At 48.0% G+C, this 11,576-nt stretch overlaps 1 protein-coding gene across 1 annotated transcript; it reads right to left on the bottom strand.

The window, feature by feature from the left end:
* Positions 1 to 3,419: 3,419 nt before the first annotated feature.
* Positions 3,420 to 7,172, bottom strand: LOC122404394. The gene has a single exon (XM_043408331.1). The coding sequence runs from the start codon at positions 7,170 to 7,172 to the stop codon at positions 3,420 to 3,422; it is 3,753 nt and encodes a 1,250-aa protein (XP_043264266.1).
* Positions 7,173 to 11,576: the final 4,404 nt, after the last annotated feature.

Raw genomic sequence — 11,576 nt, 5'->3', positions numbered from 1 at the left:
TTAACATTGTCCTTTATAAGTGTACCGATTCACTTTCCCCCATATTCCCACTCCCTCGTAATTCGGACACCTCGTTAAAAGGTGAGAGCGACAATAACTCACACCTATTTAAACAGAAGGAAAATTGCAAAAGCAATACGCCGCTGGACTTGGAAAAAACATTTGAAACGGAAGCAACACGCCGCTGGACTCGGTTTACTAGATCAAAAGCACAACGCCGCCGGTTTAGGTCTGGGTAAGGGGCGCACCGGACCGATCGCTCGCAAAATCCGTCATACCGTGTGCCGGACCGATCGCTCGCAAAAATAGTCATACCATTCAGTCCTACCGGAATCCAGACCTAACAAAGACCTTTTAGGCGGAGGGGAAATCTTGCATAAGACACCCCGGGCCTGACCCGGGGTAGTGTCGGATTCTTACCGACTAAAACCCCTCCGCCGCACTGACCCCGGGGCGGAATTGTTTACCACATTACTTCGCTCCCGGGGCAGTGGCCGCCCGATGTTACGCGGCGGCAGCGAAAACCCCCCCTCCCCGGAGGGGCCGCCCAACTGGGTGACCTCTACGGGGTTTCCTCCTAGGGCGGCTGATCCGCCAATAATACCCCTTCCGTCCCGAGGGACATCGTCATCTGAAGGGGGGGCACCATCCCCCCCCCATACCACCACCATCCCAAAAGTTGCGGGTGCATGCGTTCCCGCAACTGTAAAATCCCCGAAGGGCCCGCTGAAATAGGGGTAGCACCCCTCGGCTCGCAAGCCGCATCTCGGCCAGAGGCCACGTCATCAAATAAATAGGACAAACACACACAAATTGCTAGGGGGTACAGTGTTCCGTACCCCCGCGTCATCGCCTCGGTTGTCCGTACCTCCTCGGTACGGAATCCGCTCGTAGGTCCCGGGGGACCCCCCTCTTGGTACCTATGGGTACATAATTAACCCCTCCTACTTTGCCACCTAAGGTGGCAGGGCTATCATTCGCCAGCAAAAATAAATGTATAAGAACCAACATAAAAATAGAGAAAAATATATAAAAATATATAGTGGGATAAAAACCAAAATAAAATATATGTAATTTAAATGAAATAAAATTTATCTGAATAAAATATAAAATATATAATGCCAGTAGTAAATAAAATAATAGTATAATAAAAGTAAAAGTAAAGTAAAAGTAAAAGTGTAAATATTTTAGAGTAAAATACTATGGCACAATAATAATGGCCTGGTTTGGCTACTGTATATGTGATTGTAAATATAATTATAATTATAGTACCAAATGTATGTGTATATATAGGTTATCGAAATATTTTGTCTTTTGGCTAGGAAAAGAATTAAACTTCTTTTCTTCGCCGATTCAGTGGTCGATTGCCCAGTGGACGGGGATGCAAGAGGAGGTTGTAAGGCTCCTAATGCACTGTTCCCGTGAGTATGCACACTGAGTCTGTGCGTCGAGTCGCACTGCAGTGCACTGCACGACCGTCAATCTGCGGCTTCTCTTAACACGTTCCAACAGATGACTTATTTGGCCGAGAGTTACACTGCGAAGCCCGACAACACGTTGTTCACTGCACGAATACACTACTCGACGTGATACGTTGCAGTATTTTGAACTACGCGGGGGCCTGACCCACGACTCCGTTACTTCTCCGCACTGGTGCTCCTCTAAACGTTACACCGGCGGGATCTGTAGAAGTAAGGAGGCGAAGACCGAAAATCACACGTCCAAAATGGACGTGGACCTGACTACAGTGAGCCCACCAGGAGGTACACCACGTAGGTGCCTCCCTTTTGGTGTCTCCTAAGCCGAAGGGCAATCACACAGAAGTATGGGCGGTATCGCCGACTTCTGTATGATTCAACGTGTATACGTTGGAATCGACCGTTTAAATTCCGCACAGGAGGGGTCGAACACCCTATTGGTGTATTCTCGAGCCCTCCAAAATATGCAGTAAATTTAAATTAATTAAACTCGATCGAGATTTTGCTCGAACGAGATTCAGGTGAACTTGCACGAATCGAGATGCGAATCGTGTTTTCCAAGCAAGGTGGGAATGAATTTCCGACCTTTTCGAGCAAGGCTCGCTACACCCTTTTAAAAAGCAGTCTTTATGGCTTTCTCGCAAGAGGATTTCCCTCTTCAATCGCGATTAACTTCTGATCGAATATGATCGGGAGCCGATGCGTCTCGTTCAGAAGTCGCCGTAAGAATGATACGGATTGACAGCCGAAGACGTCGCCGCGGTACTCTTACTGGTCGTTCCGTGGCGCTGTCTGAATTTCGGCCGTCTCTCCTTGTCACATTATTGGCGCACTACTCTCTCACGGTACTGACGTCACTAACACCGTTAGCACACTCGAATCGAAAGGTAATGAGCCGTTACCGATGCCAGAAAAACTAATAATAAACGCGTTTTTCAATCACCGTTCGCTATACAAATCCAATTAGAGATAATCTCTTGGTTATTGTACGTTAACAGGATTAACGGTAATTGCGGCCGAGGATAATCGCTCGGCATTGTGCAATCTTTAAACACCATTTAATTTTATCTTTATCTCATGCATCCCTCATCCTTTTATTTATCTGTTTAATTTATTGCTTTATCTATGTTATTTTATTTTATTGTTATCCGTTATCTAGTCACTTTTTTTTTATTGGCTTTACACCTTTTACCTTTTGACTTCTGACTCTTAGTACTAAGATTACCGTTTTATACAACTTATGAGAATTAGTATCCTGTGATTTTATTTAGTATACATACTTTGTTTAAGATTGAAGTGAACTGTAGAGATTTTCATTGAGATGCCGGTTATGAGAGGGTTCGCGAAAAATGACTATGGTGCAAAGTTAATTAAACAAGGTCTTTATTAACAACATTGTCCCGTTTGTGAAATACATAATTAATGAGCGGTACGTTAAGTAAGAGTTTTACACGAGCGGTTATGAGAAATGGCGATATTATTGATCGCCATTTCTGAGCGCGAGTGAGAATGAGAATCAACCGTTTATTACGAGTTTAAAACTCATAATACCCTTGCAATTATATTAATTGCAAGGGGTTTATGAGCGTGAGCCTTGATAATTTGTTGTGAATTAATTACATTGACCACAGTAGATTATGTGCGGCACAAAAGAACAAAGGAAACTACGATTGAAAAACAGAGCACACTTGTCGCGTTTGAGATTACGAACAAGACTGCCTTAATGGCCGCGCTCGTGGTCACCACGAGGTTTCGACCGGCCGGTAGCGAGATCGTTGCGCGCGCAGGTGGGCCAGCTATCCTGCTCGCGCACAAAGTGTGCCCGAGAGGTGCTGCCAATGAGCGTCGTGGTGGCCACGGCATGAGCGAAACATTGAAAGGAAACAAGGCACGTGCGTGTTGCTAAAAATGAGAGTTAATTCTCGAACATTCCGCCCGCCATCAGCCACTTGTGGCTGATGATTCCGCTGTTGGTAGGATGGCCAGCTTCGCAATCGGTCTGGTGAGTGTGGTGGTCGCGGTCTTCAGGGTGACCACCCTGGTGAGTCCGTCCTTCCCTGGATGTAGTTCCAGAACTCGTGCAAGAGGCCACTTGCAAGGTGGAAACCTCTCGTCGGTGATGAGAACCAGTGATCCAACCTTGATGGCATTGGATGGGTGATGCCATTTTGAGATGGCTTGTTGCCGCTGCAAGTAATGAGATGACCATTGAGCCCAGAACCGTTGAACCCGTTGTTGAATGAGCTGCCACATTGCCCTTGGTGGAAGTGAGACGTCCTTCAACGAAGGTTCAGGCAATGTTGAGAGAGCAGTGCCGATGAGAAAATGAGCAGGCGTGAGCGGTGAGAGATCTTCAGGATCATCGCTGAGTGGTTCGAGGGGTCGTGAGTTGAGAATTGCTTCTACCTGGGTCAGAAGCGTGCTGTACTCTTCGAAGGTGAGGAGGGTATCACTCACGGTACGCCTGAGATGGAACTTGAGAGACTTCACGACAGCTTCCCATTTTCCACCCATGTGCGGTGCTGCAGGTGGATTGAAGCACCATTCTGTCCTGTCGTTAACAAATAAATGAGTGAGGTGAGAATGTGATTTTGATCCCTGAGTGAACATTGCCTTGAGACATGAGTCTGCTCCGGTGAAATTGGTGCCACAGTCAGTGTAAACCTTCTGTGGGATTCCTCGCCTAGATGAGAATCGCCTGTACGTTGCTATGAAGCCTTCGGTTGAGTAGTCTGACACCAGCTCTAGATGAACAGCTGATGTGGTGAGACAAACGAAGACGCAGATCCATCCCTTCGATGTTTTGGCGCCTCGTCCTTTCCAAGTTTTGAGAGTGAGTGGACCGGCATAGTCCATGCCGGTATGAGTGAATGGCGATGACGGTGTGACTCGAGAAAGAGGTAGTTGGCCCATCAGTTGATGGGCACGGATCCCCCTTTGGCGAGCACACGTCAAACACCGCAGAATATGAGCCTTGACTGGAGCTCTTCCTCCGATGATCCAGTAGGTTTGTCGAATGTAGGCGAGTGTGAGTTGAGTTCCACCATGAAGAGTTTGTTTGTGAGCGTGATCTATAATCAATTCAGACAAACGTGAGTGGCGAGGCAAAATAGCGGGATGTTTACCCTCGTAGCGGAGCTGAGAGTTTTCCAATCGTCCGCCGACTCTGATGATTCCCTTATCATCAATGAAGGCAGTCAGGTGACTGAAGGCATGAGATGAAGGCAGCGATGAGTGTGAGGTGAGCATCTTCATTTCATGAGCGAAGTAGATGGTCTGAGTTGCCCTGATCCAGAATTTCTGAGCATCTTCCAGATCACTCGGCGAGTGTGAGGTATAGGCTGGTGAGCAGTGGACCCCTTTTAATTTTGCTATAAATCTGAAACAAATAGCAGTGATGGTGAGAAGTTTCTTGAGCGTTGAGTATTTGTGAATGAGATCCCACTGATACTCGATCTTTTGGGAGATGAGCGCAGTAGGAATACTTGGACGCGCTTCTAGTGCACATGAGGCGTCCTTGAGCTTCGGTTGTGATGGCCATGAGTCCTGGGGTTGAGTAAGCCATGGTGGTCCCGTCCACCATAGCTGATGATGTTCAAGCTGAGCAGTTGAAAGGCCTCGTGATGCGCAGTCAGCTGGATTCGATGTTCCAGACACATACCCCCAATGTGCCTCAGGTGTGAGTTCTTGTATCGCCAATACTCTGTTTCTCACATAATCCTTCCAGCGTGATGCGTGAGATTTGATCCATATGAGTGTGACTTGAGAATCCGTCCACAAGTGAGTTGTAGCAATGTTGAGATTGAGCTTCGCTTGAACATAGCTTGCCAGCCTTGCAAGCATAAGAGCTGCTGTGAGCTCCAGTCTCGGGATAGTGAGTTTCTTGAGAGGTGCGACCTTCGTCTTGGCGCACACCTGTGACGTCACCTTGAGATTTGTGGACGGTGAGAAGACCGTGATGTAGATCACGGCTGCCATGGCGAGCTGAGATGCATCAGAGAAACCGTGTATTTCCACCACTGAGTCTTGACAGGTGTTGAACCAGCGTGGAATTGAGAGTCTGGCCAGACTTGTGAGATCTTCTCTGAGGATGAGCCATCGTGCTGTGATGTGGGATGGTAGTGATTCATCCCAGTTGAGTTTGTGCAGCCATAATTCTTGCAATAAAATCTTACAGCGAATTATGACCGGTGAGAGGAAACCAAGTGGATCAAATATCTGTGCTACTTGAGATAGTATGAGGCGTTTACTTATCTTGGTTGGGGGTGAGAATGAGTCCTCCTTCGATGAGAATGTAAATGTATCCTTGAGAAAATTCCATTGCATTCCGAGTATTTTGGTTTTGCAGTCGTCCAATGAGAGTGATGAGCCTTGAGCATGAGCTTCAGGTGAGATGGCTTCGAGTAGCGCGGGGCAGTTTGAATGCCACTTAGCAAGTGGGAAACCGCCCGCGTTGCACAGACCTTGAAGCTGATGAGCGAGTTTCTTGAGATCTTCTGGTGAATCTGCTCCTCCAAAGATGTCGTCGACATATCTGGCATGAGTGATCGATGGTACGGCCAGAGGATAATGATGACCTTCATCCTCAGCTAATTGCAGCAATGTTCTGACCGCAAGATACGGTGCTGCCTTGGTACCGTAGGTGACCGTAGTGAGCTGAAATTGAGTCTCTTGCAGGTCCTTATCCACCCACAATATTCTTTGCAGATCCCAGTCGTCTTCATGCACTCTGATTTGCCGATACATTTTGGTAATATCGGTTGAGAATGTGTATCTGTGCTGACGAATCCATAGGAGCACGTCAGTGATGTTGAGCAGTAGGTTTTCACCAGTGTGCATGATGTCGTTGAGAGAATATCCAGAAGATGTTGAGCTTGAGCCATTGAAGACAACTCTCAGCTTCGTAGTCGTGCTGTCTGGTTTCAAAACACCATGATGAGGCAGATAGAAAGTTGTTGAGTGTTGAGATGAGCGCGATGATGCTCTCTTCATGTGCTGCAGATTCTCGTATTCCTCCATAAACTCTTGATAGAGGTGAAGATCTTCTTCATTCCTCTTGAGCTTGCGTAGAGTACGATTCAAACAAGCATGAGCGATGTTGTACGAGTTTCCCAACATGGTTGAAGGCAGTTTGAGAGGGATGCGCACGATGTATCGCCCATCCGGATCCCGCAAGTGAGTTGTTCTGAAGTGATCCTCACACTCTTGCTCTTTAGGGGTGCGTTGAGATTGGTTGGTGATTGGAACCTCTTCCTGTGTCCAGAATTTCGTCAAGAGATGTTGGAGAGACGATTCTTCTTCTTCTTGAGTTGAAACCTGGTGAGATGTGAGCGCTCGAGTTGATGCTGAGCCCACTGGTCCAATAACCAACCAACCAAAGATTGAGAGTTGAGCGATAGGCGTTGATGGTAAACCCTTGATGAGATTGGGCTTGATGACATGCCCGTAGGAATCTGCACCGATGATCACGTCGATTGAGCGAGGCACCATGAAGTCTGGGTCAGCGAGCTTGAGATTTTTGAGATGAGGCCATTCTTGTTGATCCACGTTGGTTGATGGCAAGATGGTCGTCAATGTTGGAAGAACGTGAGCTCTGAGTCTCACTGATGCGTTGCTGTAGTTGGAATGCAACGTCAATGACACAATGCCTCGAGTAGTTGTTGATTTTCTGCCACCAATGCCAATGATCGACATTGACGAGTGTGAGCGTAGAAGATTGAGCTGCTTGATGAGATCTTCCCTAACAAAGGAGACCTCTGACCCAGAATCAATTAAAATTCTTACTTGATGTTTTGCCACCGTTGAGATGACGTGAGCGGCTGCCGTTGCCAGCAGCGTGAGCGATGGATGAGCCTGGATTGAGCGTGAGTGTGTTGTTGAGTGGACGACTGCACCTAGTTCTCAATTGCTGCGAGCGGAGGGTTGAGCGGTGGTTGTGCGGTGGAGCATCGAGTGATGATGCCCCTTGCACTGCTTGCAGCGTTGGGCTGAGCGGCAATTTCTTGTGGAATGACGCCCGCAGCAATTTGAGCAGAGCACCAGATGCTCCACTGCCTTCCATCGGTCGTTAATGCTCATTTCCCGGAACCTTGAGCACATGACGATGAAGTGGTCGCCGTGGCATATGTCACACGGATACCTCCCGGGATCTTGAGCGGTGTAGGCGTTGTCGATATTGGTGGCGCGATGAGCAGGAGCGGTTGAGGCATGGGCGGTGGCAGCATGAGCGGTGGTTTTGAGAGGTGGCTTCGTTGCCACGGGCTGATCCTTCGCTGCCGCGGCTTGGCCCAAGCCTTCGAGCGCTGTTACCCGCGCCGCCACGAAATCTCGTACTCTTGTGAGCGGTGGGAAGTCGTTGCTCGACCCGATCTCGTGCTCCCACGCCTCCCGTGTGGTCCTGTCCATGTTTCTGACAAGGCAATGGACCAGGACGGCGTCTCCGATGTCTGAGACTCCCAGTGCGGCGAGGGAGGTGGCCACATCATGAATCGTGGCTGAGAGGCTGCTGAGTGATGTTGCGTTTCGTGGCGGCACGGGTGTGAGGAGTTGGAGTTTGTCCAGCTGGGAAGTGATCAGCAACCTCTTGTTGGAATATCGGGCAGTGAGTGTGTTCCACGATGGGATGAAGGATTTCCCGACGAGTGGAAGGTTGCTGATCAGTCGGGCTGGTTCTCCTTTGAGCGCCGATCGTAGGTAGTGAAGGCGCTCAATGTCGTTGAGCGCCCCATTGTCGAGGATGAGCGATGTGAACATATCCCTGAAGGTGGGCCACTCGTTGAAGCTCCCCGAGAACTCCGGGAGGGTTATCTCTGGGAGCTTCGGCGTTGATCTTTGAGCGGTCGGTTGAGCGGGCTTTGTCGGCTCCTGCATCGCCTTGAGTTTTCCTGCTGCCCTGCGGATGTCAAATACGATGGCCGCCTCGACGCCAAAGTGTTCCGCGGCGAAATATTCGTGATCGAGGTGAGCGGCAGGCCAGGTGGACTCCAGGTAGGCATGATCCTTCATGAAGGCCTTGTGGACCTCGTCCACCTGGTTCATGAACGCAGCCATCTCCTGCGGTGATGTCTCGGAGGCTGTGAGCGGTAGCTGCCCCTGAATCCGCTTTAGAAGCTGAATCCGACAGAGCTGGCTATGGAATTTACATAGCAGCTCTGTCGGAATTGGCGTAGCAGATTGGGACCTGGTGCGCGGCGGATTTTGAGCGGCAGGCACCTCCAGTGAGAGGTGAGAGGCTGTTGGTGAGACGGGCGCAGCGGGGGCAGGTGATGTAGGCCGCGAGGTTGACTCCTCCTCCTTCTTCGTGCACTTCGCCTTGTCGCACATGTCGACGCACTTCACTTTGCACGTGAGGTTGAGTTGGTGAACACTGAGTGTCACTGGGCGGGATGAGCGTCACTGTTGAGGTTGAGTGTCACTGTGAACGTTGAGTGTCACTGGTTGAGAGTGAGAGTCACTAGTGAGTTTGAGCGTCACTGCACTGGTTGAGCGACACTGCGCGACCGTTGGGGCGTGGGCATTGTTCACAACGAACACGCGCACCCAAGGTGAATTGAAGTTCACGAGCGTTATGTTAAGAGAAAACCACAATGGTTTATGAATTCACTTCACCCTTTGCACCATATCATATCGCGATCCGGCTCGAAGGACCAAAAATGTTTGAGATTGAAGTGAACTGTAGAGATTTTCATTGAGATGCCGGTTATGAGAGGGTTCGCGAAAAATGACTATGGTGCAAAGTTAATTAAACAAGGTCTTTATTAACAACATTGTCCCGTTTGTGAAATACATAATTAATGAGCGGTACGTTAAGTAAGAGTTTTACACGAGCGGTTATGAGAAATGGCGATATTATTGATCGCCATTTCTGAGCGCGAGTGAGAATGAGAATCAACCGTTTATTACGAGTTTAAAACTCATAATACCCTTGCAATTATATTAATTGCAAGGGATTTATGAGCGTGAGCCTTGATAATTAGTTGTGAATTAATTACATTGAACACAGTAGATTATGTGCGGCACAAAAGAACAAAGGAAACTACGATTGAAAAACAGAGCACACTTGTCGCGTTTGAGATTACGAACAAGACTGCCTTAATGGCCGCGCTCGTGGTCACCACGAGGTTTCGACCGGCCGGTAGCGAGATCGTTGCGCGCGCAGGTGGGCCAGCTATCCTGCTCGCGCACAAAGTGTGCCCGAGAGGTGCTGCCAATGAGCGTCGTGGTGGCCACGGCATGAGCGAAACATTGAAAGGAAACAAGGCACGTGCGTGTTGCTAAAAATGAGAGTTAATTCTCGAACAAATATGGTTAAATAAAGTGTAATGAAATAAAATGAAATAGAATATAAATAAAATAAAATAAAATGAAATAAAATAAAATAAAATGAACTGGACTTGAAGCTAGTCTATGTTAAGTGGTGCCTCCGCCGGGTAAAGTACCGGCAGCAAAAATCGCTGCACGGCAAAGTCCCGGGGCCACATTACCCTCCGTTCGGGGTAACTTACCGACAGTCGGTAATTTACCGTCAGTGGCGCCCCAAGGGGGGCCTAACGCCTACCGACCGTCGCTCGCCGAAGACCTCGGTGGGTACTTACCTTTCCCCAGTGCTGCCCTCGTATCAGTTACCGGTTGGCGGTTGCTGTCCAGCAGTCGGTGCACTTACCTTTCGTAGTCTGGAGCGCATACCGACCTGCAACCACGCCCCCTCAAGCCTCTTATCTGTGTCCTATTTACCATCTACTAGGGCTATTTACTACCCAGAGATGGCAGTCAAGCCCTCAAAATGCCTCCGATCAAAACTTTCTTTGTATTCTATCTATTTAATTATTTTAACCGAAACGATATTTAAAATAAACTAAGATAAAATAAGATAACAATAAAATAATAAAATAAAATAAAAGAACAGAAAAGAAACAAAAGGAAAAGTCACACCGGGTGACATAAAATGGTAGATGAATGATAATATAAAATTGAATGATGAATATATATAATAAGCCTGTGTATAATGCAGGCACGGCAAAATAAAACTCAAATAGACGAAAGAACTAAATGTATATACTAAAATAAAATCCTAAGATAATAATACTGCTAGCTTAAATAAAACGGTAATACTAGTAATAAGAGTCAAAAGTCAAAAGTAAAAGGTGTAAAGCCAATAAATCAGGTAACAGAAAACAACAGAAAACAAATAACAGGTAACAAAATAAATAAGTAAGAAAGTAAGACATAAAATAGGATCTTAAGAAATAAATAAAAGGATGCATAAAATGAAATGAAATAAATAAAATAAATAAATAAATAAATAAATAAATAGATAGATAGCAGATAAAGGTGTAAAAACGTCCCCGTTGCACACGGGCCACAGGTTTTCAGGCACTTAACATTATTTAACGTTTAGTCCACACGTGTTACACAAGACCTTTTCTCCCGGGTGATAGACTACTGCGGCGGCGACAGTGGAGGGGGAGGGGGAGGAAGGCCTCTTCGCCGAGCTCTGTCGATTTCCCTTTCAAAGTCCTCCTTCTCAATTATTATCTCCGTGACATATACACGGATTTTCTCCCAGTCCTCGCTGCTCTCCAGCATCTTCCTCCCCATCTCTCCTACCGTGACCCTCCCCACCCTGAGAGCCACAGCCAGCTCCCTCCTTTTATCCTCCCATTTTTTGCACACACAGAGTGTATGTTCCGCAGTGTCTGTCGCCCCGCAGCCGTACCAGCACGTACCACAGGCCGCCTTACCGATCCGATGTCTAAACTCATTAAAACATCCGTGACCGGTAAGCGCCTGGGTGAGATGGTACGTGAGGGCACCGTGTCTCCTTCCAACCCACTCACGTATGCTGGGGATCCACCCATACGTGATCTTTTCCGCAGCATTTCTCGCTCCAGTGACGCTGCCATACCTGCAGCGTGCCCTCGAGGATCCTCGCTCTTTCGACCTCTCGTTCGGCCCTTTCCGTCGTCCTCCTCTCCAATGCATAAAGGGCCGCCCTTTCCTTTATTATCATCTCGATGGGTGGAACCCCAGCCAGAACGTTAAGGGCGTCCAGGGACACGGTGCAATACGCTTTCACCACCCGGGACAGTCCCACTCTGG

The sequence above is a fragment of the Colletes gigas genome, unplaced genomic scaffold (assembly GCF_013123115.1).
Source record: "Colletes gigas isolate AHSC1104 unplaced genomic scaffold, ASM1312311v1 Colletes_gigas_Sc00279, whole genome shotgun sequence".
Lineage (NCBI taxonomy): Eukaryota > Metazoa > Arthropoda > Insecta > Hymenoptera > Colletidae > Colletes > Colletes gigas.
Note: the sequence above shows the minus strand (reverse complement) of the source record. Positions and strands in the feature narration are given on the sequence as shown.